General features: G+C 36.7%; 1 protein-coding gene across 3 annotated transcripts in view; it reads right to left on the minus strand.

The window, feature by feature from the left end:
* Positions 1 to 25,968, minus strand: part of DNAJC13 (DnaJ heat shock protein family (Hsp40) member C13) — a 127,035-nt gene that overhangs the window by 94,017 nt on the left and 7,050 nt on the right. For all 3 annotated transcript variants that reach the window (XM_039243842.1, XM_039243843.1, XM_039243841.1), the window contains exon 2: positions 13,088 to 13,168. In XM_039243842.1, the coding sequence (XP_039099773.1) occupies positions 13,088 to 13,155 (68 nt within the window). In that variant the 5' untranslated portion in view covers positions 13,156 to 13,168. The remainder of the gene's footprint in view (positions 1 to 13,087; positions 13,169 to 25,968) is intronic.

Below are 25,968 nucleotides of genomic sequence, written 5' to 3' on the forward strand. Positions count from 1 at the left end.
CCCCTGCTCACGCTGTCTCTCTCTCTCCCCCAGAAATAAATAAAAAAAAATATTAAAAAAAAAACCAAAAAACAAAAGTATTAGAAATAAGAATCAAGTAGCATATGATCAAAGAAGATTCTTTTTAGAAAAACAGATTTCAATATAAGAAAAATTTATCAATATAAATTCGTCATATTTACATAAGTATCTGTTAGTATTTTAGTTAAGAAATTTTTAAATTATCAAAAACAGATGTTAAATACAATCAAATCCTTTTTTGATATCTATGGAGATCATGTTTTCCTGCTTTAAGTTATTAATACAGTAAAAAGACATACATACCTTAAACAACAGCCATTATCAGACTGAACAGTAACACACTAGAAGAATTTTCACGGAGATCAAAAGAGGCCTTTCACAATTTTTTTACTGTCCGTTTTTTCCCTAATTAGCATATTATATAATAAAAATGATAAAATTATTTCCACTTGGGAAAAAAGAAAACGACTGATTTTATTAATCTTTACCATATATTTATAATCTTTACCATATATTTACTTACAAAGTATTGCCGTGTTACAAATATTTTTTCCCTAATTTCACATGTCTAAAACAGAGTGGGATGGGCACCTTGGTTGGTGGCTCAGTCAGTTAAGTGTCCGACTTTTGATTCCGGCTCAGGTCATGATCTCACAGTTGGTTGAGTTTGAGCTACACATCAAGTGCTGTGCTAATAGTGTGGAGCCTGCTTGGGATTTTCTCTCTCCCTTTCTCTCTGCCCTCTCTTTCTCTCTCTCTCTCTGAAAATAAATAAATAAATTTAAAAAAAATGGAGTGGGTAATGATCAAAAGAATGAGTACCTCCTTCTAACATAAAAGCATTCATTTGCTGCTTTCTAAAGCTAGGTGAGGGTTGAGAGATTGGTGAAGTATATATATGTGGATTAACCTAAACAGTGAGAAAGTCCAAAACTTCAGAGGCTTTATCAACTAACAAGAAAAAATAAGATCTTATTAAATCACTATCTGCCTTAAAAGATTACACAGTGAAATCAAATGTATGATAGAAATGTGAATCCACAATTCTAACTTTCAGAATCATCTTGAAAGCCAAACATGCCAATTTTTATATTCCTGAAACAAAACTCTAGAATTTTTTTTCAATTTTTAAAAAACATTTACTTATCGGGGCGCCTGGGTGGCTTAGTCGGTTAAGCGTCCGACTTTCGCTTAGGTCATGATCTCGCGGTTCGTGGGTTCCCGCCCCGCATTGGACTCTGTGCTGACTGCCAGCTCAGAGCCTGGAGCCTATTTCAGAGTCTGTATCTCCCTCTCTCTCTGACCCTCCCCTGTTCACGCTGTCTCTCTCTCTCCCAGAAATAAAAATATTAAAAAAAAAAAAAAATTTACTTATTTTTGAGACAGAGAGAAACAGTGAGCAGGGGGAAGGGCAAAGAGAAGGAGACAGAATCTGAACCAGGCTCCAGGCTCTGAGCTGTCAGTACAGAACCCAATGCGGGGCTTGAACTCACAAAGCATGAGATCATGACCTGAGCCGAAGTCAGACCCTTAATCAACTAAGCCACCCAGGGGCCCCAAAACTATAGCATTTCTTTATTTTACTTTGGGAGCAAAAGAAAGAATTAAAGAATAATTAAAGAACTAAAGAATTAAATGCCTGAAATGTTTTCAGTGTCAACTGATACACATTCACTGATACTGATACTGTCACATTCAAAGTCTTAAAGGATCTCAACTAGCAAGATACTCTTTTTAATTATATACTAATTTCCTCCACACAACTAAAGCCATCTTTCTTGACATCTTTCTTATGTAACTTTGTGTATGTAACTTTATGTAACTTTGTTGTCTAGATCAGTGCCATGCAAAGAACTTTCCAAGAAAATGGAACCCTTTTTTATCTACACTGTCTAATGAGGCAGCCATGAGCCACATGTAGCTATGAAGCACCTGAAATGTGGCTAATGCAAATGAATTTTAAATTTTATTTATGTGATTAAATTTAAACAGCCACAGGTGGTTAATGACTGCCAGATTGGAGAGAGCACATTCTAGATCCTTCAACATAAGGATCCCGGAGTTAAATGTCATTGGCCCAAAGAACTGTTAAGACTAACAAACTCAGAGCTATCTTTCAGGTAAATACTGATCTCTACAGCCTCCAGAAGAAGAAAGCTATAAGGCAACTTTGATTTCTCTTTCATTCTCCTCTCTCCGGCTTCTCATTCCATGAGAGCTCCCCCTGCCTCTGTCCTCTGGAATGGCTGCTGCATTTCCCTTTAAGTATAGAACAAATACTTCTAGTTCATTAAAAACACCTTAATGAGCAGCCCTAAACCTTCAAACATTACCTATAAAGCCTCCTTGGATATCAGATTTAGAAATTAAAATCTGAATGATCTCACATGTATGGTACGTTAGTCACAATACCTGCAAACTTAAGACTTTTTTCATATCTTTTACTCAGTCATTAGAGGCCTACATCATAAAGAATAGACAAAGATTCCCTAAGCTCAGGGAGGTACAGGTCTTCATGGTCTTTGAAACTAACTTCTCACATAGGACCCAGCACTGCATACAGCACATGCTCAGTGTTTATCAAATAGCTAAATAGGCCAATCTATCCAATAATATATCAACATGCATTCAAATCTATGACCTGCTCATTTACTCTTGCCTTTAAAAGAGAATAGCAACTACTTTCACACCAGTTTTTTAATTCATAACCACTATAACATCAGGAAATGATTAAGGTCTTATTTTTATGCAAGATATTTATGCAATATCCCCATTTTACTTGCTATCTGCAAAAAACACCATTTATAAATTATAATTTAATTTGCTATTCTTATGGGTTTGAATGAATTTGTTGGCTAATTCCTTAAAATTATCATATGAAGCTCTTATAAAAATCCAGCTATAGAAAAATCAAATAAAGGAATAAAGACTAAAAATTTTATTTTAGTATGAGAAATTTATGATAGATGCCACATACATAATATGAAGAAATGTAAAAGCAAACACCTTTCCCCAAAATTGAGAAATTAATATTCATTACTGTCTTTACTTACTGCACATGTTTCCATTTTATTCAGGAAGTAAAGTTATACATGTTGATTAAATGCCTATAGGGAATAGGCATTTTTCCCCTTCAAGTTTTCAGAACTCATACTTATTCTAATATGACAGCTTAATAATAAATATAATTTACATTACCCATTCACTGTTATTTAGAATCAGGAAATTGATTCTATTCAAAGAAATAAAAACAGGTTTGAGGCAACTGCCTTATCTGTGGTTCTTTTTGCTTCCATAACTATTGGTGATAAGAGTAAGTAAAAAGGTGCTAACGACTATGCTGACTGAAAAGAAAGATAATCTGTAACAAAGAAAGACCACTAAAACAAAAGTTGGGGATGTAATCTAGTTTTGGATTTGACAGGTGATGTAAGGATTTTTTAATAGATTAAGCTGATATTAATTTACATTAAAATAAACACTCCTGTATTACTTAATTCCTGCAGATTAAAATGTTATTCTATTCTTATGTTATTCTATTCTATTTTTAATAGATTAAGCTGATATTAACTTACATTAAAATAAACACTCCTGTATTACTTAATTCCTGCAGATTAAAATGTTATTCTATTCTTATATGTTATTCTATTCTATTTTTAATTGATTTAGCTGATATTAATTTACATTAAAATAAACACTCCTGCAGATTAAAATGTTGTTCCATTCTTAAACATTCTAGTCCTCATAAATATTGCTTTCCTCTTTGAAAAAGTTTTTATAACATGATTTTTTCCCTTTTTTCCCTATGGGAAAATTTTTTTTAGGGAAAAAACCTAACATGTTAGATCAGATACTATATTCATGGATTGACCCAATATTAAATAAGCACAGATCAGTGCTGGACACAAGGACATGGCAGTGAATGAGGGAGTCAGCCCCTCAAAGACCCAGCTTCATCCCAACATTTTAAGTATTATTAACTAATTCAGACATCTGAAATGAACTGCAAAGTAGTTAAGAGCTAAGGTACTTGTCAGTCATTGTTTCAAAGTTAATTCCAGACTTGAATACTCTTAACTAGCATGTATCAATTTTGTGTAAAATTTAGGCATTTTAGGCAAATTGTGTAACAATTAGAGGTATATACAGTAATGTCAACAGAAAGAGACTACAAAAATACTGGCCACCATCACAATACTCTTCAGCACAAAAATGCACTATCATTCAACCCTCTCAAAATAGAGAAAATTCAATGTTACTCTGTTTTAGTAGAGAAAAAGTTTATGTTTACTATTAAATAATGGTTGTCAAATTTCGTGAGGTCATAAAACTTTTGTGCATTACTCTTGAAGATCTTCAGTCTTTTCAGTAGATAGCCTATACAATGCGCCTCAGATAAGCCAAACAGATCTAATCAGAGCTGGAAGACAGACTTAAAGTTACGTAGCCTACTCCTTGTAACATGTGGCTTGAACATTTACAGTACTCTGGGCAAAGTTGGCTAGTTTTAACTGTTCATTACTGATGCAAGGGAACTAGCTAATCTTCCTTAAAAGTAATTTTATTTCATGGTGCCTGCATGACTCAGTCTAGGTGTCTGACTCTTGATCTCAGCTCAGGTCTTGATCTCGGGGTCATGAGTTCAAGCCCAGTATTGTGTTCCACGCTGGGTGTGGAGCCTACTTAAAAAAAAAAAAAAAAAAAAAAAAGAATTCTCTTTATTTTTCAGTACTGCAGATACTGCCCATTCTTCCTTAGAATTAAGACAATATAGATTTCCCCACAATTTTCACTCTCTAGTCCAAGTTCTATCTTTCAGCTTCACATAGGGTGTAATTTTTCTGCCAACCAGACTTTCACTTTGAATCCTCTTTTCCTAAGCTGAACACCCTAGTTCCTTAGACCATTTTAAAGTAAGTTTTGGCAAACAATTTCTCAGAAGTCATTAGGATTCACACAGAACCTAGGGTTTTTCCTTTTATTATTAAAAGCTTGAAAATCCAGTTACTTTAATTAGATTTTAGTCCATCAAATAATTAAACTAAGGATAATCGAAGTACAAGGCGTCTCAAAGAGTTGGAAGATCAATGGTAAGCACTGCTAAAAGAGGCACTACAGCTTAACAGGTAGGCCCACCAGTTCTGGAGCCACACTGACTGAGTTCGAATGCTGTCTGGTTCATTCACTATGTATCCTGATAATCTGCTTGACTTCTCTAAGCTTCGGTTTCTCTATCTAAAAGATGTGGACAGTATATATACCTACTCTTAATGTGAGGATGAAAAGAAATCTGTGTGGAGTACTGGTCACTTGATATTTATAATTGATAAGCATGAGCTATTTTAACGTTTATTTTTGAGAGAGAGAGAGAGAGAGAGAGAGAGCACGAGTGGGGAAGAGGCAGAGAGAAGGGGAGACAGAATCGGAAGCAAGCTCCAGGCGCTGAGCTATCAGCACAGAGCCCAATGCGGGGCTAAACTTGTGAATTGGAAGATTATGACCTGAGCAGAAGTCAGACACTTAACCAACTGAGCCACCCAGACACCCCAATGTTAGCTGTTCTTATTGGTTTTATTCTGTTGAATGGGGCTTAAAACTCCAGTAGAATCACTGAATTAGTTATAATTAGTATCATTATGTTTCCAGTAACCATGACTGCTAAATTCATACTTTATATAATAAAAATAACGGGGAAAGTGATCATTCCTATGCTATCATTCCTATTCCTATCATTCCTATCAGAGTATACTCTGATTCTGGTTACACTCCACTTGAAAGATTAAATTCACACAAAACGGCTCATTCACATCAGAAGTTGTACTCCTCAGAAAAAGTGAGAAGGAACGTATAGTACATACTCTCTTTGCAAGTATCTAACCCAATAACTGAGTAAGAAACTGTCCCATTTCTTTCACAGGAAATAAAGGGCATCCCATGAAACAAAGGCTTAAATTTCATGATGCAAGGTATTTTTTCCAGTTCAGAGAGAGCTATTTTTCTTAAATACTTTAATTTTTAGAGCAGCTTTAGGTTCACAGCAAAATTAAGCAGAAGGTACAGAGATTTCCCAAACACTCCCTATCCCTACCCATGCACAGCCTCCCCTGTTATCAGCATCCTCCAACCACAGGGGTGGGTACATTTGTTACAATTGCTGAACCTACAATGAGACATCATTATCAACCCAAGTCCAGTTTACAATCCGGTTCACTCTTTGTTTGTACATTCTATGGGTTTGATGAATGCATAGGACCTGTATCCACCATTACAGTATCATACAGAATAGTTTCACTGCCCTAAAAACCCTCTATACTCCACCTTTTATCCTTCCTTACCCCCTAAACCCTGGCAGCCACTCATGTTTTTATTGTCTCCAAAGTTCTTTCTGCCTTTACTGCAATGTCATACAGTTAGAATTATACAGTATGCAACCTTTTCAGACTGGTTTCTTTCACTTAAGTTTCTTCCATGTCTTTCCTGGGTTGATGGCGGATTTCGTTTTAGCCTTGAATAATATTCAATGTCTGCATACACCACAGTTTTGCCATCCATTCACTTACTGAATGTTATCTTGTTTATTTCCAAGTTTTGATAATTATGGATAAAGCTGCTAGGAACATCTGTGTGAAGGCTTTCGTGTGGACCTAAGTTTTCAGCTCTTCTGAGTAAATATTACAGAATGTGATTGCAGGATCATACTGTAAGAAGATGCTGAGTGTTTTAAGAAACCACCAAACAGTCTTCCAAAGTGGCTGCACCATTTGGTATTCCCACCAGCACTGGATGAAAGTTCCCTTTGCTTCACATCCTCACCAGCATTCGGTACTCAGTGTTCTGGATTTTGGCCAATCCAATAGTTGTACAGTGGTATCTCTACATCTGCATTTCCCTGATGACTTAAGATGTGAAGCATTTTTTCATATGTTTATCTGCCATCTGTATATCTCTTTGGTGAGATCCCTATGAAATCTTTAGTTCATTTTTTAAATTAGGTTTTCTTATTGTTGAATTTTAAGGATTCTTTTTGTATACTGGGTAAAAGTCCTTTATCAAATGTCTTTTATAAATATTTTCTCCCAGCTTATCTTTACATTCTCTTCACAGGGTCTTTCACAAAGCAGAAGCTTTTAATTTTAATGAAGTCCAGCTTATCAATTCATTTTTTCATAGGTCACATGTTTGGTGCTCTATCTAAAAAGTCATCACCAAATACAAGAGTCATATAGATTTTCTCCCATGTTATTTTCTAAGAGTTCTATGTTTCACATTTAGGTCAGTGAAATATTTTGGGTTAATTTTTGTGAGAAGCATAAAGTCTGTGCTTAGACCCTTCCCCTCTACCTGCTCCTTTTTGCAGGTCCATGTTCAGGTGAACAGCATCATTTGTTAAAAAGACGATCTCCTGCTCCTCAGAGCTAGCTTTTAATGTAACATTGTGTGTAAAATATAAAAATCTTGTAAAGCAGATACAATCCTATTTGCACTTCTGGGTGAAAAATGTTCAAATCCCAGACTAATAATAAGCACAAAGAATTGTATGACGAAAATACAGAAAGAGTTCAGCATAAACTCATCTGAGGTTTAGAGGGTGGTAGCATCAAGAGCTAGGATTAAGAAAGCAAGGGGAAAAACCCTCAGAATTTCTAGGATTAGCAGAGTTGTGACATGTGTAAATACCAGGCAGCTAAAGAGAAGAGTATCTCTTCTTTTGTAGGATTCTAATTTTTACACATAAAGTATCAGAAATTTGCCATCTTCACTTTGAGTCACCTTTCCTATTTCCTATATCTAGTTACTGCACAGACTGTATATGAATGTCTTAAGGATCCACCATTTAATTTCATAGACTGATTACCATATATCCCAATGTATTAAAATCCATTTCAGATACTAAAATGCCACCCTTAAATTCAGAGCATTTGCTGCAATTAATGTATGCAGATATCAAAGTGATCCACAAGTAAATGCACACATTTTACTTGTGATTTCCATCCAGAAAAAATGAAGAACATATATTTTGAACGTCACCCTCAAGTTTCCCAAAGTGAATCTGCACTTCTGCTTGAACTGAAACATATGCATTTCCTATTGAAAATGATTTGCTTAGGCCAAAAAAAGGAACTTTGCTCTTTCATGAAAGTAAAGTGCTTTTTACTCCTAAAAGCTTCTCCCCCCACCCCCCACCCCCGCCCTTCCTGCTCCTTCCAGAGCAAATATATGTACTTTCCAAGTGGGAAAATGACAAGTGTAGGAGAAAAGGCTACTTTGCCAGCCAAGGAGGCTATACTGATGGTGAACAGACCTGAACTGGTAAGAGCATTAGTAGTGGCTGCAAAATGAGACACGTGAAAACTATTACACAGGCAACATAAAATGGGAACAAGGGAAATATGTTAAGAGGTAAAGATGGTAATTTAGGCATATCTTAAGAAAGAAAAATATTTTTCATCTTTACTGCTTACAGTTGCCTTTTTTGTAAAACTGACTAGCTGACTCTAAAATTCATATGAAAATGCAAGAGACCCAGAATAGCCAAATCTTAAAAGTGAAAAAAGTTAGAACCTCAAACTTCCTAGTTTTAAAACTTAATACAAAGCCACAGTAATCAAGACAGTATAGTGCTGACATAAGGACAGGCATATAGATCAATGAGACAAAACTGACAGTTCATAAACACACCTTTACATTTATGGCCAATTATTTTTGACAAGAGTGCCAAAACAATTCAATGGGGAAAGAATAATCTTTTCAACAAATGATGGTGGGACAACTGGATATTCACATGCTAAAGAATGAAGTTGGATTTCTTCTCCACTATATACAAAAATTAACCCAAAATCAATGCTATAAAATTCTTAGGATATAGGAGTAAATCTCTGAGACACTGGCTTAACAAATGGCTTCTTAGGAACACAAAAGCACAAACAGCAAAAGAAAAAGATAAACAATTTCATCAAAATAAAAAACCCTGTGCTTCAGTGGATAACTATCAAGAAAGTGAAAAGACAACCCATGAACTGAGAGAAAATTCCAGCTAATCATGTATTTGATAGCGACTTGTATTCAGAACATACAATGAACACTTACAACCCAATTAAAATGGGTAAATGATTTGAAATGACATCTTATGAAAGATATACAAATGGCCAACAAACATGCAAAAAGCTATTCAACACCTTAGTCATCAGGGAAGTGCAAAGTAAAACCATAACAAGAGGGGCATCTGGGTGGCTCAGTTGGTTGAACATTTGACTCTTGATTTCAGCTCAAGTCATGATCCCAGGGCCATGGATCAAGCCCTGCGTTGGGTTCCATGCTATACATGGAGCCTGCTTAAGATTTTCTCTCCCCCTCCTCTACCTCTCCTTTGTGCACATGCATGCACGCATGCTTTCCTCTAAAATAAAAATTAAAAATCTTAAAATTAAAAAAATAGACATCACTTCATATCCACTAGGATCACTAAAATAAGACAATGACAAGTGTCGGTGAGGAGGTGGAGAAACTGGATTCCTCCTATAAGGAACTCACCAAACTCCACGCCCGAAAAACAAACAACCCAGTGAAGAAATGGGCAGAAGACATGAACAGACACTTCTCCAAAGAGGACATCCAGATGGCCAACAGACACATGAAACGATGCTCAGCATCCCTCCTCATAGGGAAATACAAATCAAAACCACACTGAGATACCACCTCACACCAGTCAGAGTGGCTAAAATGAGCAAATCAGAGAACTCTAGATGCTGGCGAGGATGTGGAGAAACGGGCACCCTCCTGCACTGTTGGTGGGAATGTAAACTGGTACAGCCCCTCTGGAAAACAGTGTGGAGGTTCCTCAGGAAACTAACAATAGAACTCCCATATGACCCAGCAATAGCACTGCTAGGAATTTACCCAAGGGATACAGAAATGCTGAGGCATAGGAGCACATGTACCCCAATGTTCATAGCAGCACTCTCCACAATAGCTAAAACATGGAAAGAGCCTAAGTGTCCATCAACAGACGAATGGATCAAGAAGATGTGGTTTATCTATACCATGGAATACTACATGGCAATGAGAAACAATGAAATCTGGCCATGTGTAGCAACATGGATGGACCTTGAGGGTGTTATGCTGAGCGAAATAAGTCAGGCAGAGAAGGACAAATACCATATGTTTGCACGTATAGGAGGATTAGGAGGAACTTGACGGAGGACCAAGGGGGAGAAGAAGGGCGGAAATGGTGGGGGAAAAGGAGAGAGGCAAACCATGAGAGACTCTTGAATGCTGTCAAAAACAGGACTGATGGATGTGGGGAGGGGAGGGGGATGAGTATGGAGAGAGGGCACTTTGGGGATGAGCACTGAGTGTTATGTAGAAACTAATTTGACAATAAACTATTAAAAAAAAAAAATTTCATTCTATAAAAAAAAAAAAAAAAAGAAACTGGATTCCTCACATACTGTTAAGATTGTAAAATACTTCAGCCACTTTGAAAAAGCTTGGCTGTTCCTCAAAAAGTTAAATACAGAATTACCATATAACTCTATATAACTCCATACAATATCAATTCCACTCCTCAGTATGTACCAGACAGAAGAGGAAATACACATTCACCCATAAGGTTACACATAAACATTTAGAGCAGCATTATTCATAATAGTAAAAAAGTAGAAACAATACAAATGTCCATCAACTGATGAATGGATAAACAAAATGTGGTAAATCCATACAATAGAACATTACTTGGCAAAAAAAAAAAAAAATGAAGTACTCACACAAGCTACAATATGGATAAATCTTGAAAATATTAATGCTAAGTGAAAGAATAGTCACAAAAGACCACATATTTTATGATACTATTAATATAACATGTGCTAAATAAGCAAATCCTATGACAGAAAGTAGATTAGTGGCTGCCAGATGCTGGAAAGATGGGAAAAGAGAAGTAACTGCCAATTATTAGAGAAGACTTTTGGGGAGACTTAAAGTGTTCTAAAAACGGTTAATGGTGATGGTTCACAACTCTATTGAATATACTAAAAACCATGGAGTGGTACACTTTATTTTTTTTTTTTTAAGTATTTTCGTGAGGGAGAGTGAGAGCACACAAGAGAGCACAGATGGACGGGTAGAAGGAGGGGAGGGGAGGAGAGGGAGGTGGCCGGGAGGAGAGGGAGGTGGCCGGGAGGAGAGGGAGGTGGCCGGGAGGAGAGGGAGGTGGCCGGGAGAGAGAGAATCCCAAGCAAGCTCTGTGCTGTCAGCACACAGAAGCCTGACACAAGGGCTTGATCCTACAAATCATGAGATTATGACCTGATGCTTAGCCAACTGAGCCACCCAGGTGCCCCTGAATGGTACAATTTTTTTTTTTTAATGTTTTATTTATTTCTAGGAGAGAGAGAGAGAGAGACAGCATGAGCAGGGGAGGGTCAGAGAGAGAGGGAGTCACAGACTGAAAAAGGCTCCAGGCTCTGAGCTGGCAGTCAGCACAGAGCCCGACACGGGGCTCGAACCCACAAACCGTGAAATCATGACCTAAGCGAAAGTCGGACGCTTAACCGACTAAGCCACCCAGGCGCCCCTGAATGGTACACTTTAAAAAGGTGAATTTTACATTGTGTAAATTATATCTTAATAAAGCTGTTATAAAAACAAAGTTTCAAGGTGTTGATGATGGAAGCAAGGAAATGTACTGAGAGCACATAAAGAGTTCTCCAAATTATTACAAAAGAAAAAAATACTTAAGTCTTAGTCACAACTTTCCGAGAACATCAAAAAAATTTTTTCCCAGATCTGATCACATTTACAGACAAGCTCTCAAAGCAAATAAGTATTACAGTAAGTTTGTTCTTTAGAATTAATACATCAGTATGCTATAATTGTATTAAAATTATAAATTGTATTATGATGATCAATCTACCACTTGAGGAAAAAGTAAAAATCATCCCAATATATAATTTTTTAAGGCTGATTCAAAGAATTAAAGAGACTCAACACTATCCTGGATAGGTCAATTTTCTAACTTTGCTCAATGAAATTATATGAAGAGAAAATTTCAAGACAGATATTCTACAAGTCTAAAAGTTATAGTCCCTAATTCAGAAGCTCGTACAATTGAACTACTAAAAAGGAAACAAAATTAAACACTCTAATCTTTCACAATTAGTTTGCTGACGCAAACCAGAAACACTACAGAATTCACACGTTGCACCACTCTAAGAAGTTACTACACTATTACCTAAAAAATGAAAAGTTCACAAAGAGAACTAAAGGTATTGGCTTTGTGAACATGGCACGTTTTACCTGAGGCCTGATTTGGAATAATGTGGCCACCTATTTGTCACAGTGTGGGACATTCATTTTACTTATTACTACTTAAAAGGGCTAGAGAGGAAACTCCTTTGGTGATGGTCAACAGGTGCCATTCACTGAATACTCAACGTATTTAAGACAAAATTTTAAAAACTTCACACACCTCATGTCACTTCATTTAATCCTTACAGTAAAGTAAAGATTTTACTTTATGCTTCGAACTACCACCCATTTTACAAAAAAGAATCAAACATCAACATCTTGGTCTGAGCAGGTAGCCTACTAAAAACTGTCACTGCCTCTCTCAAGGAACAGGTAAGATCAAATCCAATTTTCAAAATAGGCCTAAAAAAAGGTTACAAAGAACACTACTAGCAAATTCTCTCTTGGAAGTCAAATGAACATGAAAATGGAGTAAACACACACAGACTATAACGTTATGTAGTTAATACTCTGTCACTACCATATAATTAACTGACAGCATCTAAAGAGGTAGATAGACGGTCTGTTTTCCTTTTAATTGGTACTTTTAATTCTTATTAACTTCTTCCCAACACAGAAGCAGAAAAACAGATATGTCAAGAGAGAAAAAGAACAATATATTCCAAGTGTAGCATTTGCATTTAAAATATGCACATATCCTTTTCAGAAGAGATGGGCTGAATGGCATAACTGAGCTGTGTGGTGGTACTCAAGATATTGAAAGTTATGTTTAAAATGATACTTCATAGGTGCACAGAAAAATAAAACCGATAGAAATACTTACTTTCCTCTCCATGAATGCTTTGTTGTATAGAAACATGCCAAATCCTTATTTTCCCTAATCATGTTCATTTTGTGCTGAAACCTAAAAGATAAAAATATGGCTGAATTTAGTACAGTTATCCCTCGAGTTTTTTCCAAATCCAACATACCATACTGTCAAAGCCTGCCATATGGTACTGATTTTAAGGCACAACTTATTCTATAAGACCATAGGTTGTAAGGGACAAGGACTGGTCTGTTCACCTATCTGTCAGACTTTATTCAGCACACCATATTGTGACGGTCTGCTCCCATCCACCACACTGCGTTTCTTAAGGACAAAAATTGCCCTCAACATCCCAAGAGTGAAAAATGTAATAAAAAATTTTAAAGTAAATGAATCTTTAAATCTCACATTACCAAAAAACGCCTTGGCACAATAAAAGCACCTAAAAATGTTTGCTAGGTGTCAAACCAATTCCAAAAAGGTTTTGCTGAGCTAAGTTCCAGCTATTCTGCTGTCACTGTCACATTAAAGGAGACCCACTATAAATAAGATTTAAGTTAAAAAAAAAAAAAACAGTATTTTCAGTAAAGAAGTAATTCATGTCCATAGTAAAAAAAAATCTACAGTGCTCACATAGTAAATCTTAGTATCTGAAGCTAATCATCCTAGGCTCTCTTCTTCTAATTAGAATAGGCTTGTTTTAAACAAAATTTAGATTGTCAATTATACTGCTTAAGCCTGTTTTCACAAAATATTAAACTTCTTCTATGAAATTAAACTTTTTAAACACTATATGGTATTCCATTGTATGAATATACTAGAACAATGCTACTCAAACTGTAACTGCACACATCAAGCCAAGTTCAGATATTGACAGTGTTTAGAAACTTTTCTAGCAATTTGGTGTGTGGACTCCTCTGGTTGAAGAGTTATATAGACCAAACAATTCAGGACTCTGAAACTTGTGTGATGAATCATATGGGAATAGCTGCCTACCAGCCATATGTACAGGGACTATGTTACATGCAGTATTTTAAAAATTAGTTTATTGACTGTAACCCAGTAAGTATATAAAATCCAGACTCTACTTATTTCATAAGAAAATTTAAATTTAGCTAATCGTACAGGATAAATTGGTAGAATATTTTACTAATGAAAGGCTGATGCATTTTGAAAATACTACATAATTTGCTTCATACTGCATGAAATTTAAAAATGAATATGGCTGAGATGCCTTGGTGGCATGGTCCGTTAAGCATCTGTCTTTTGATTTCAGCTCTGGCTCTTGATTTCAGCTCAGGTCACGATCTCGCAGCCCCTGTTGGGCTCTGAGCTGACAGGGTGGAGCCTATAGGATTTTCCCTCCCTCTCTCTCAGCACTCGCTCTCTCTCTCAAATAAATAAACTTTTTAAAAAAATGAATATGGTCATTTATTTCATCTTTTGTGACTTGACTATCTCTCCTTACCCTCAATTAGAAACACAATTTTTAAAAAAATAGTAACAATAAAAAAATACTGGATACATACCAAAGTGTCAAAGCACACTGAATCATCAGAATCATGGTTCACTTAAACTTTCTTTATATCTTTATACACTTGTCTAATTGTTTTAATCAGCAAGTATTCTTTTCATAATTTTAATAAAACTGTTTTCATTCAGAAACATTTTTACAACAGCTTTTTGAGATACGATTCACACACCATAAAATTCACCCTTTTTAAGTGTACAAGTCAGGGGGTTTTTACTATATTCAGAGTTCTACAACCAATGCTGTTTTTAGAACATTTTTATCACCCCAAAAAGAAACCCTATCAGCAGTCAGCAGTCACTCCTCATTCCCACTCACTCTCAGCACCTGGCAACCACTAATCTACCTTCTGTCACTATGACTTTGCCCATTTTAAACATCTCATAGAAATGTAACCATACAAAATGCAGTCTCTGTGACTGTCGTCTTTCATCTAGCATGACATTTTCAAAGTTCGTCCACATTCTGGCATGGATTAGTTTCCTTCTATTCTAGAAACATACCACATTTTGTTTATTCATCAGTTGATGGACAGTTGTGTTGTTTCTACTTTTTGGCTATTATGAATCATGCTGCTATGAACATTTGTGTGAACATGTTTTTATTTCTCTTGAGTATACAGACCTGCATGGTAAAAACATTTTAAAAGAGACCTCTATTTTGAAACTACTTTCTTCATTCCTACTACTTGCTTTGCATTAGCAAATTGGCAAGGGTCTCTATACTCTATGTAGAACAGTCTTCCCCTAAGGAAGCTCACACCTCCTTCAAATCTGTGTTCAAATGTCAGTTTTTTGTTTTGTTTTAAAGAGAGACAGAATGAGAGAGAGAGAGAGAGAGAGAGAGAGAGAGAATCTCAAGCAGGCTCCACACCCAGAGTGGGGTCTCTATCTCATGAGCATGATATCATGACCTGAATCAAAATCAAGAGTCGGATGCTCGGGGCGCCTGGGTGGCTCAGTCGGTTACGTGTCCGACTCCGACTCCGGTTATGATCTCACAGTTCATGGGTTTGAGCCCAGGGTTGGGCTCTGTGCTGACAGCCAGCTCAGAGCCTGGAGCCTGTTTCAGATTCTGTATCTCCCTCTCTCTCTGACCCTCCCCTGCTCACACTCTCTCTCTCCCCCTCCCTCTCTCAGAAATAAAACATAAAAAAAAAAAAAAAAAAAGTCAGATGCTCAACCGACTAAGCCACCCAGGTGCCCCCAGATGTCACTTTTATAAGAAGGTCTACCCTAACCTAACCATCCAGTTATAAATTATAATCACTCTCCTCGTTTCACACTTTCAATCCTTCTGTTTATTTTTACTCTATGGTAACTTTCATATTCTAATGTGCAATTTATTAAATTTATTATCTAATTCTGCTACCATATCAGAGAGAAGCGTTTTTGTCTGTTAAGCTCATTACATATACATTATATATACATATGTTATGCATTATAATAAATATATGTTAATAATATATACTATTATAGGTTATATATTGTATGTGTATGTGTACACACACACACACCACACACATATAAACATAAAACCTCACAGCCGACAAGAGTGCCTAACACAAAACAGGTTCTCATCAAGTAAATGAGAATGTAGCAATCCCATGGAAATTCTGATGTCCATTTCAAACCTGATGTTCTAACAAGTACTCTTAAATAAAATTTTGTCAAACATTCTGAAAAAGCATCAACTCATGCGCTGAGGAATCAGAGAACCACAAGTAACAGCAAGGTTAGGGAAACCTTTACTGTTACCAGAGAGGAAATTACAGTCAACTGACATCTTCCTACTAGTATGTATGAAGGCAGCTAAATATAGTCCTGACAGTTGGTGTGTTTTGTAGCTTTTTTTTCCTGGATTATGTATGTGGGATGAAACAGGCAGCCAACTCAGACTTCGTAAACCAGCAAACATTTCCTTAGCCTCCTCAATCATTTGCAGTAAATTATACTGATGAAAAGAAATGCAGGTAGGATCTCCAATAAAGTACCAAAAGAGTGAAAAATATAGGTCTACAGATATTCTCTTTCCCTTATATACAACTGAAGACTGGAATGAGAGAATAAAAAGGAAGGCAGAAAAGATGATGCTGACATTAAAGAGTGGAGTTTGGATTCCTAGAGTCTTAAGTTATCTGCATGTCAGACTCTATACCAAAGGCCTACCTTAGGAAAAGTGACAAGAAAATGTATTTGAGTGAAGAGTAACTAATATCGGTAAAGGACTTTAAATTTAAAATGGAAGGGTGAGAAAAATAATAAAGACTTTAAAATGATAGCCCCCAATGCCTGGGTGGCTCAGTTGGTTAAGCATCCAACTTCAGCTCAGGTCATGATCTCATGGTTCATGAGTTTTGAGCCCCACACAGGGCTCTGTGCTGACAGCTAGGAGCCTGGAGCCTGCTTCAGATTCTGTGTCTCCCTCTCTCTCTGAGCTTCTCAAAAATAAATAAAATCATTAAAAAATTGTTTAGTAAAAATAAGAAAGATAGCCCCTCAAAACTGAGAGCATGACTCAGAAAAACAAAAACAAAACCTAGCAACAAAAAAACTTAAGAACAATTTCCGTAAGTATCACTGACTTGGGGGGAATACGTAACTCAAACAGATCTTCTAGGAGGAGAATTCTTTTCTTTTCTTTTTTTTGCACTTCCTAAGTATTTTATCTTTTTTTTTTTTTTTAAAGTAGTTTATTGTCAAGCTGGTTTCCATGTAACACCCCGTGCTCATCCCAACAAGTGCCCTAGGAGGAGAATTAAAACATGTTTACATCAAGAAGGTTCATCTACGACTTTCTGGACACCTATGTATGTACTTGGTATGATGAAAGTGATAAGATATCTAAGTAGCCATGTCATCCAGAGAGTTCTTAGGTTAGATAAAAGGAAAAATGGAGAGAAGACCTAACACATTAATATAAAATTAAACTCCTGGAAGATACACAAATGGCCAACAGGTATATGAAAAGATGTTCAATGTCACTATCAGAGAAATCCAACTCAAAAGCAGGAGGTCACTTGTGGGGATAAGCACTGGGTGTTGTATGGAAACCAACTTGACAATAAACTATTTAAAAAAAAAAAAAAAAGCAGGAGATACCAATTCACACCTGTTACAATGGCTATTATCAAAACAAACAAATTCCGAAGACAATTTTGGCAAGGATGTAAAGAAACTGAACTTTTATACACTGTTGGTGGAAATGTCAAATGGTGTAGGCAGTATGAAAAACAGTATGGAAGTTTCTAAAAAAATTAAAAATAGAACTACCATAGGATCCAGGATTCAAACTTCCAGGTATTTATCCAAAAGAACTGAAATTAGGATCTTGAAGAGTCAACACTCCCATGTTCACTGCAGCATCACCTGTAAGAGCCAAGATGTGGAAACAACCTCAAATCCATCAACAGATGAATGGATAAAGAAAATGTGGCATACACATACAATGGGATATTATTCAGCCTTGAAAAAGAAGAAAATCCTGCAATATAGGAGATGAGTGAATTCTGGGGGACATTATGCTAAGTGAAGTCAGTCAGTCATAGGAGGACAAATACTGCATGACTCCACGCAGTATTATGGGAGTTATCTAAAACAGTCAAATTCTTAGAAACAGCCAGGAAATGGGGTGTGGGAGAAATGGGGAGGCGCTAATCAATGGGTATAAAGTTTCAGTTGTGCAAGATGATTAAATTCTAGAGATCTGCTGTACAGCATGGTGCCTATAGTTAACAATACTGTACCATACACTTAGAAATCTGTTCAGAGGACAGATCTCATGTTATAAGTGTTCTTACCACAATAAAATAAAATTTAAGAAAATTTTAAACTATTCATCACCTGACCTGACAGAAGAAAATACTGATGCAGATAATCATGCTGACAGAAAAATACAATGTAAGAATAAAAAAGTACCTCAATTCTCTGGACGTCGGGAAAAGTTCCTATGGCCAAAATCAACACACCTAACAATTATGTCTAATACTTTAGGAAGCAACAAGTGAGAACTGCTTTAATCCTAATAACCACTAAAAAAGGCTAGTAAAATGGAAGTGCTCTTTATAAAAGAAAATTACTCCTCTCTGAAAAGCTTGCTTTTAACCATGTTATATATAGGCAGATATATATATATCTGAGAGGTAAGAGAGGGAGGAGATACTCCCCTAGTAACCAAGTCAACCCCAGAAATAATGGAATAATTCAATGCTATTTATTACTAGCATCTGCAGAGCCTCATAATGGATATCAGGATAACGCTGTTTTTGAGCCCTCAGTAAAGATTATACTGAAATTGGGGAGGCATGGTGGCCCTAATAAAAATATTTAGGACAAGTCCTGAAATTATGCAAAATCTGGGTTTTACTGCGTATTCCTTATGCTTTAGTGAGCCAGGCCCTATGCATTTATCTACCTCATTTTGTCCTACCATGGTACAGGTATGATGATCCCCTTTTTACTGACAAGAAAACCAAGTTAAAGAATTTATATCACTTCTCCAAGGTCACACAGCTGGTAAGTAAGTAGTTAGGCCAGACTTTGGACTCAATCTGTTTAACTCTACACTCCATGTATTTAACCTAAACAATATCTTCCCTCAAGTTTAGGAAATCAAAATAAAATTATGACCAGGTAATCACAGATTTATCATTTGACAGCACATTCTAGGATTAATTTAGAACGGAGTTCCAATTATCTTCGACAATTTCAAACAATGAAACAAACTGCCATACTCAACACAGGACAAAATTAAAGAAAAAGGAAGGCTCCAAGGCTGAAATACTCTACCATCTAAAAACAAACTTTCAAAATACTTCTGTCTATACATAAGCTTAAAATAAATTTTTTTTTAAACAAAGGGTTCAAGACAAACATAAGATGACAGAAATTTGCTACTAGGATAGTCTTTAAGGAGCTCAAAAATATTCTCTTAACTAATGCTGAACTTTTAACAGATTAATGAGATCTGGGGTAGGACCTACCTCCCAACAGTGTAATATTAATCTCCAAATTTTCAAGTAAATCTACTTTATATTCTCTATAAAGCCTCAACCACTTTGTGATGCAGTCATTTCATCTAATGAAGGTAACTGGTCTGGAAACAGCACTCTTTCAGATCATGAGGATACTTCCAGACACACAGGTAACTCCTTAGCAGACAACGGCAATACACAAATACCAGAAAAATGCAGAAAAAAACAGGATAAGAATGTTCTGTACTACATACTATTCAAAGTGAGACTTGGAACACCTTCAAGAGAACCACTAGAAAATGAGTGAGTGAAGTCTAGGGGTCTTCCAATTTTACGATGTTCAAGTGATGATTTAATCTGGCAACACAAACTTGAAATACTTCCCTGTAGCACAGATACCAGACCACATCAACTTAACTAATGGCTAACACAAGAAACTACATTAATATACACACTAATTGTTTTTTAAATGTTTATTTTTGTGAGAGAGAGAACTCTCAAGCGAGCACACCAAGCGCGTGCGGGGGGGGGGGGGGGGGGGGGGGGGGGNAGAACTACTAATTCTCAAAGATGGTGGAGAAGTAGGGAGCTCCGTGCATTTCACTCGCACCCGTCTCTCAAACAGAGAAGGCCTGAAGCAAAAAGGGGGGGGGGCGGGGAGGAGAAAGAGACAGAGTGTGAGCTTGGGAGGGGCAGAGAGAAAGGGAGACATAGAATCAGAAGCAGGCTCCAGGCTATGAGCTGTCAGCACAGAGCTCAAAGTGGGGCTTGAGCCTACCACCTGCAAGATCATGATGTGAGCCAAAGCTGGAGGTTTAAACAATTGAGCCACTCAGGCACCCTTGTATACAAACTAGTTTTAAGAATCACCAAGGTAAGTAAAAGTGGTGAATTTTTAAAATACTACTAATGGCTGAAGACAGATTAGTAATAACTGCCGTTTACAGCTGCGTAACTTTGAAAAAAAGTTTCCTAACTTCTCGGAATCACAGTTCATCTATGAAAGGGAGAGAAGAGCATCCGTAGCAAAGGGCTTTGGGGTGGACTAAATGAGATACCTCAAATAAAGGAGAGAATGTGATACCTGGCTCAAAATAAGCACTCAAAAACATTAACTGCAATCATAATAGTTATTACTGTACTTTAAATATGCTACCCTAGGTATGAAATATTTCATATCTATTATTATTTCTTTCACTTTCAGGCTTACAGGGCCCTGTATCTCTTAAGGTGTTTGGGGGAAAGTTACCATTATTCAATTACCTGATCTTAAGTCTTTTCTCTATTAATTTCAATCCTTATACTATTTAATGTATATTACCAACAAGTATCAGGTGGAATTTCTACTTTCAAAAGTAAAGAGTTTTATGATCTTAATCAGTATTCACAGTTCTGCCCATTCAAAATTAAGTACAGCAAAGGGCACCTGGGTGGCTCAGTCAGTTGAGCGTCTGACTCTAGACTTCTGCTCAGGTCATGATCCCAGGGTGATGGGATTGAGCTCCGTGTGGGGCTCAGCACTGAGCCTGGAGCCTGGTTAAGATTATCTCTCTCCTTCTACCCCTCTTCCATTTGCACATGTGCACACATGCTCTCTTTATCATTAGAAAAGAAAAGCTATAGCAATATATATTTCTCTTAAGCTGGATGGAGTATGAGGGTGTCATTTATTATACATTGTTATTTTACTCTTCCAACTTATCTTACCTAAAATGGTTTTTAAGGTTTTTTTAGATGTTTTATTTATTTCTGAGAGAGAGAGCGCGCGCTCGCATGAGCAGCAGAGGGTCAGAGAGAGGGAGATACAGAATCTGAAACAGGCTCCAGGCTCTGAGCTGGCTGTCAGCACAGAGCCCAACACGGGGCTCAAACCCACGAACTGTGAGATCATGACCTGAGCTGAAGTCGGACGCTCAACAGACTGAGTCACCCAGGTGCCCCAAAGGGTTTTTAAAAAGAAAAAAATGTATGACAGGTCAAGATAATCATGATAAACGAATTTTTTTTTTAATTTATTTTTGAGGGAGACAGTACGAGCAGAGGAGGGAGAGAGAGAGAGAGAGAGAGAGAGAGAGGGAGAGAGAGAGAGAGAGAGAGAGACACAGAATCTGAAGCAGGCTCCAGGCTCTGAGCTGTCAGCTCTGGCGGGGGGGGAGGGCCTCAAACCCCCCAACTAAGAGATCATAACCTGAGCCAAAGTCAGTGCTTAACCAACTTTCACACACAGGCACGATAGATGAAATTTTTAAAAAGTATGTAAGTCAACTATAACCTAACATTTAGCTTTTCTTTATTTCAACTTTTTTTCCTATAAAATACTACCATTTTACAAGTCAATGTTAACTTACTACATTATAAATATCCCCTACTTAGGCATTTGGAATTTCACTTGTTAGAAATATTTTACATAAAACCAACATAACATTTTTGTTCTTTAATCATTTTTTAAATATTAATTTTGAGAGAGAGAGAGAGAGAGTGTGTGTGCACAGGGGAAGGGCAGAGAGAGAGAGGGAGACAGAGGATCTGAAGCAGGCTCTACACTGACAGCAGCATAGAACTCAAAAACCATGAAATCATGACCTGAGCCAAAGACCGACGCTTAACCAACTCTTGAGTTTGGCTCAGGTCATGATCTCACAGGTTCAACGGTTCGAGTCCTGCATCAGGCTCCCTGCTGACAGTACAGAGTCTGCTGGGGATTCTCTCTCTTTCTGCCTCTCCCATGCCCCACCCCTCAGCTCTCAAAATGAATAAAAACCTAAAAAAATAAATTTATGTTTGACACTTACAAGTTAACTATGGTTTGAGAAACTTTTGGAAAAAAGAACTTCCCTCCCTAAAAACAATTTATGCTCCATTTAATATTTACATATTTCTCCATTAATATTTACGAATTTCTTTAATAATCGTTCTAAAAGTGGTTCTAAAATTGTTGCTCATAGGCAAAAACTCATAAGCAACCATAATTCCCATTAATAGTGATGAAAAATCTGCAACATTTTCTGGTTTATTTATTTTTGAGAGACAGAGAGCATGCATGGGAGGGGCAGAGAGGGGGCGACAGAAGATCCGAAGTGGACTCTGTGCTGAGAAGAGAAAACCAGATGCAGGCTCAAACTCACAAAAGGGCAGATCATGACCTGAGCCAAAGCCAGACACTTAACAGACTGAATCACCCAGGCCCCCCAAAATCTGCAACATTTCTAGTATCAAGCCCCTCAAGCATCAAGCAGGTAATAGCAGTTAACAGTCCTTATAGGCACATTCTCTAAATAGCAATGAAGTATCCAACTAAGAACATGTAAAAATTGTTAGAGGAGATCTTGGTAGCAGCTGCATCATCAGTACTTGCCACCCTGCCAGTTGCTGAGATACTACTCAAGTTAGCAAGAATATATCTGTCCAAACTAATTACTGCTTAAATTTCATCTTCACTCCTGCAATAGTATTCCCTCTTCAAATTCTCAAAGACCTACCCTTTTATTTTTTTGATGAGAAAATACAAGCTTCCATTTCCTTTGTTACTTAATCACATTGGAAGCATCTCAAATTTTTGCAAGTTGGCTTCACCTGTTTTCATTCCAAATCTAAATATTACACCACCTCCAGAGCTTTTTTTCTGCAACTCTGCAGTTTGTTGTTTTGAGAAAATTGTTCTTCTAGGGGTTAAAAAGTCAAATTCAGGGCAACATAGGCATTTTGGCTAGATTCACCCTATTCAATGAGTTTCTTTGCTTCATGCTTTCCAACAACATTTAATGTTCTTAACATTCTCTAATTTATTATTGGCAGTAAAACTGGCAATCCACTTAAGATCATTTATGAATAAAATGAGAAAGATCTTTCCGAAAATACAATTTTGACACAAAACCACAGGATCTGAGAGTCCACACTCAGCAGGTGCCTACATCAAATTGATACTAAGAACAAAGAGCAGGTTACACTGCCTGGATACCACAGGCCCCCAAGCAGACAGATTACAGCCAAGCTATAAGCAAAAGAATTTGCACACATAGCAAAACTAAGTGTATGTGCAAGTCTTAAGTAAAAGCAGAGCCCTCAGTTAGCCAGACATGGATGAATATACTCAGAAAAATACAGATCTGCCTCGACTTTATATGGGGTTACATCCTGATAAGCCCATACTCTGCTAAAATGCATTTAATACACATAACTTATTGAACATCATAGCTTTGCCTCGCCTACCTTACATGCACTCAGAACACTTGTACTAGCCTACAGTTGGGCAAAATCATCTAATCAAAGCCTATTTTATACTGAAGTATTGAATATCTCATGAAATTTACTGAATACCATACTGAAGGTGAAGAAAAGAATGGTTCTGTCATCAGTTGTTCACCCTTGTGACAGTGTGGCTGGCTGGGAGCTGTGGCTCGCTGCCACTACGCAGCATCATGAGGGTATGGTACCACACAATGCTAGCCTGAAAAAAACTACCAAATTTCCAAGTATGGTTTCAACTGAATACATACCACTTTCACCCCATCATAAAGTTGAAAATTTTTAGGTCAAACTGTTGTTAAGTTGGGGATTCTTTTGTGATACACAAGTGAATAAATTAAGTAAACGGCTTTAATAAAGGCTATCTGCCTTTTAAACACACATTTTGCATGACGGAGAGTAATTTTTATGCAATTACAACTTGGGAGAGAAACGGTAAGATACTGATTTTTCCACTTTGAATCTGTAAAACGAAGAATCAACTCCACTTTCAAGTAATGAATTAAAAACATGAGTTTGCTTGAAATGCATTAAAAATAAGATGGATAGAAATATGAAAAAGTACAGTAAGTGTTAACGTGAAAATCTTCGGAGATGAGTATATGAATATGTAATGTAAAGTTCTTTCAACTTGGCCGTAGATGAAAAACTTATTTGGGGGAAAACTGCATTTACTTTTATTTTCTGACCAAATTCTCCTGTAAGAGAAATGTTGGTTTTCTGCTACATTGTAACACTACACCAGAAAATTTGATATACAGTCACATGATAGGAGCTAATTTATCAACTTAATATTTCCTCATGCAACTATAGCCTATAAAAAATGCAGGGAGGGGGCACCTGGGTGGCTCAGTCGGTTAGGGGTCTGACTTCGGCTCGGGTCATGATCTCGCAGTTTGTGAGTTCGGGCCCCGTGTCGGGCTCTGTGCTGACAGCTAGTTCAAAGCCTGGAGCCTGTTTCGGATTCTGTGTCTCCCTCTCCCTCTGACCCTCCCCTGCTCATGCTGTCTCTTTCTCTCTCAGAAATAAATAAACTTTAAAAAAAAAAAAATGCAGGGAGAAGGAGAACCACTGCTAAGGCAAAGGCTAATCTTGAGTAATAACCAAAGAGAGAACCCCTTAAAACTAGCTTCTTAAAGGCTTAGTTTTATTTGTAACTGACTTCAGAATCTGAATGGCTAGTTTAGTTTCAAATAAAAAGTAAAAATATAGGTAACATTCCAATTTTAGTAGATGTGTTGCCAAAGCAAGCACAAAGTATAGTTAACAGAACATTAATTTTTACCCAGATTAAAAAGCTACAACTAGACGGTTTTAGAATGTGGGGGAAAACAGATACCAACTTTAATCTTTTTTTAATTTGCAGCTTCCTATTTTAATATAGAACACAAGTACAGGTAAAAGCACTTCCTTATAAACAAATAACAAATCAGTAAATGTAACTTATATAATACCTACTGTATAGGGATCTTTGTTTAATAGCTATCAAATAGATCACAAAATAAAGTTTTAGTACATCCTACCTTAGCTTCTTAACTTGAAGAACCCACTAACTCCAGAGTTAAGTGTGGTGGGCAAAGAAAGCCAGTGGTATTCTCAAATTTCAGCTGACAAACAGATCTCCAAATAATTGCCCAAAAGTTACAATACTGAAACCTCTTCACTGTCTGCCATATCAAAATGAGCTTTTAAATACTTCCAAAATAATCTAAGATCCACCTACCCATTTTTTAAAAAATCCATTCCTTTCCAGTTAGAACCCAGGTATATACTCATGAAAAAAGGGCAAGGGAAACTCAAAAACAAACCCTTAATCTAAAGAAACACTTTTAATATTATCTTAATCAGGTGAAGGGCAAGCATATTTATCAGAGCAGTTAATTTTATTAGCCTTTCCTATTCAATATAAGTCAAATATTGAAAAAAAATCCTGTCTTTCTTTATATTTTAATCACATGTATGCTGATTTCATCTGAGAAATTAATTCTTACTTTTCACAAAACAGACCTCTATCTGTTTTAACAAAAAAAAAAAAAAAAGTTTTTTTCCAAGAAAGACACATGATTAGGACTCTCCTTTCCAAAACTTAAAAATGCCCTGAAAAAATTCACCTAAAAAACTCAAACATGCTCACTTAAGCAATACCAT

This window comes from Hyaena hyaena, unplaced genomic scaffold, assembly GCF_003009895.1.
Source record: "Hyaena hyaena isolate Hyena2069 unplaced genomic scaffold, ASM300989v1 scaffold_234, whole genome shotgun sequence".
In the NCBI taxonomy this organism is placed as follows: Eukaryota; Metazoa; Chordata; class Mammalia; order Carnivora; family Hyaenidae; genus Hyaena; species Hyaena hyaena.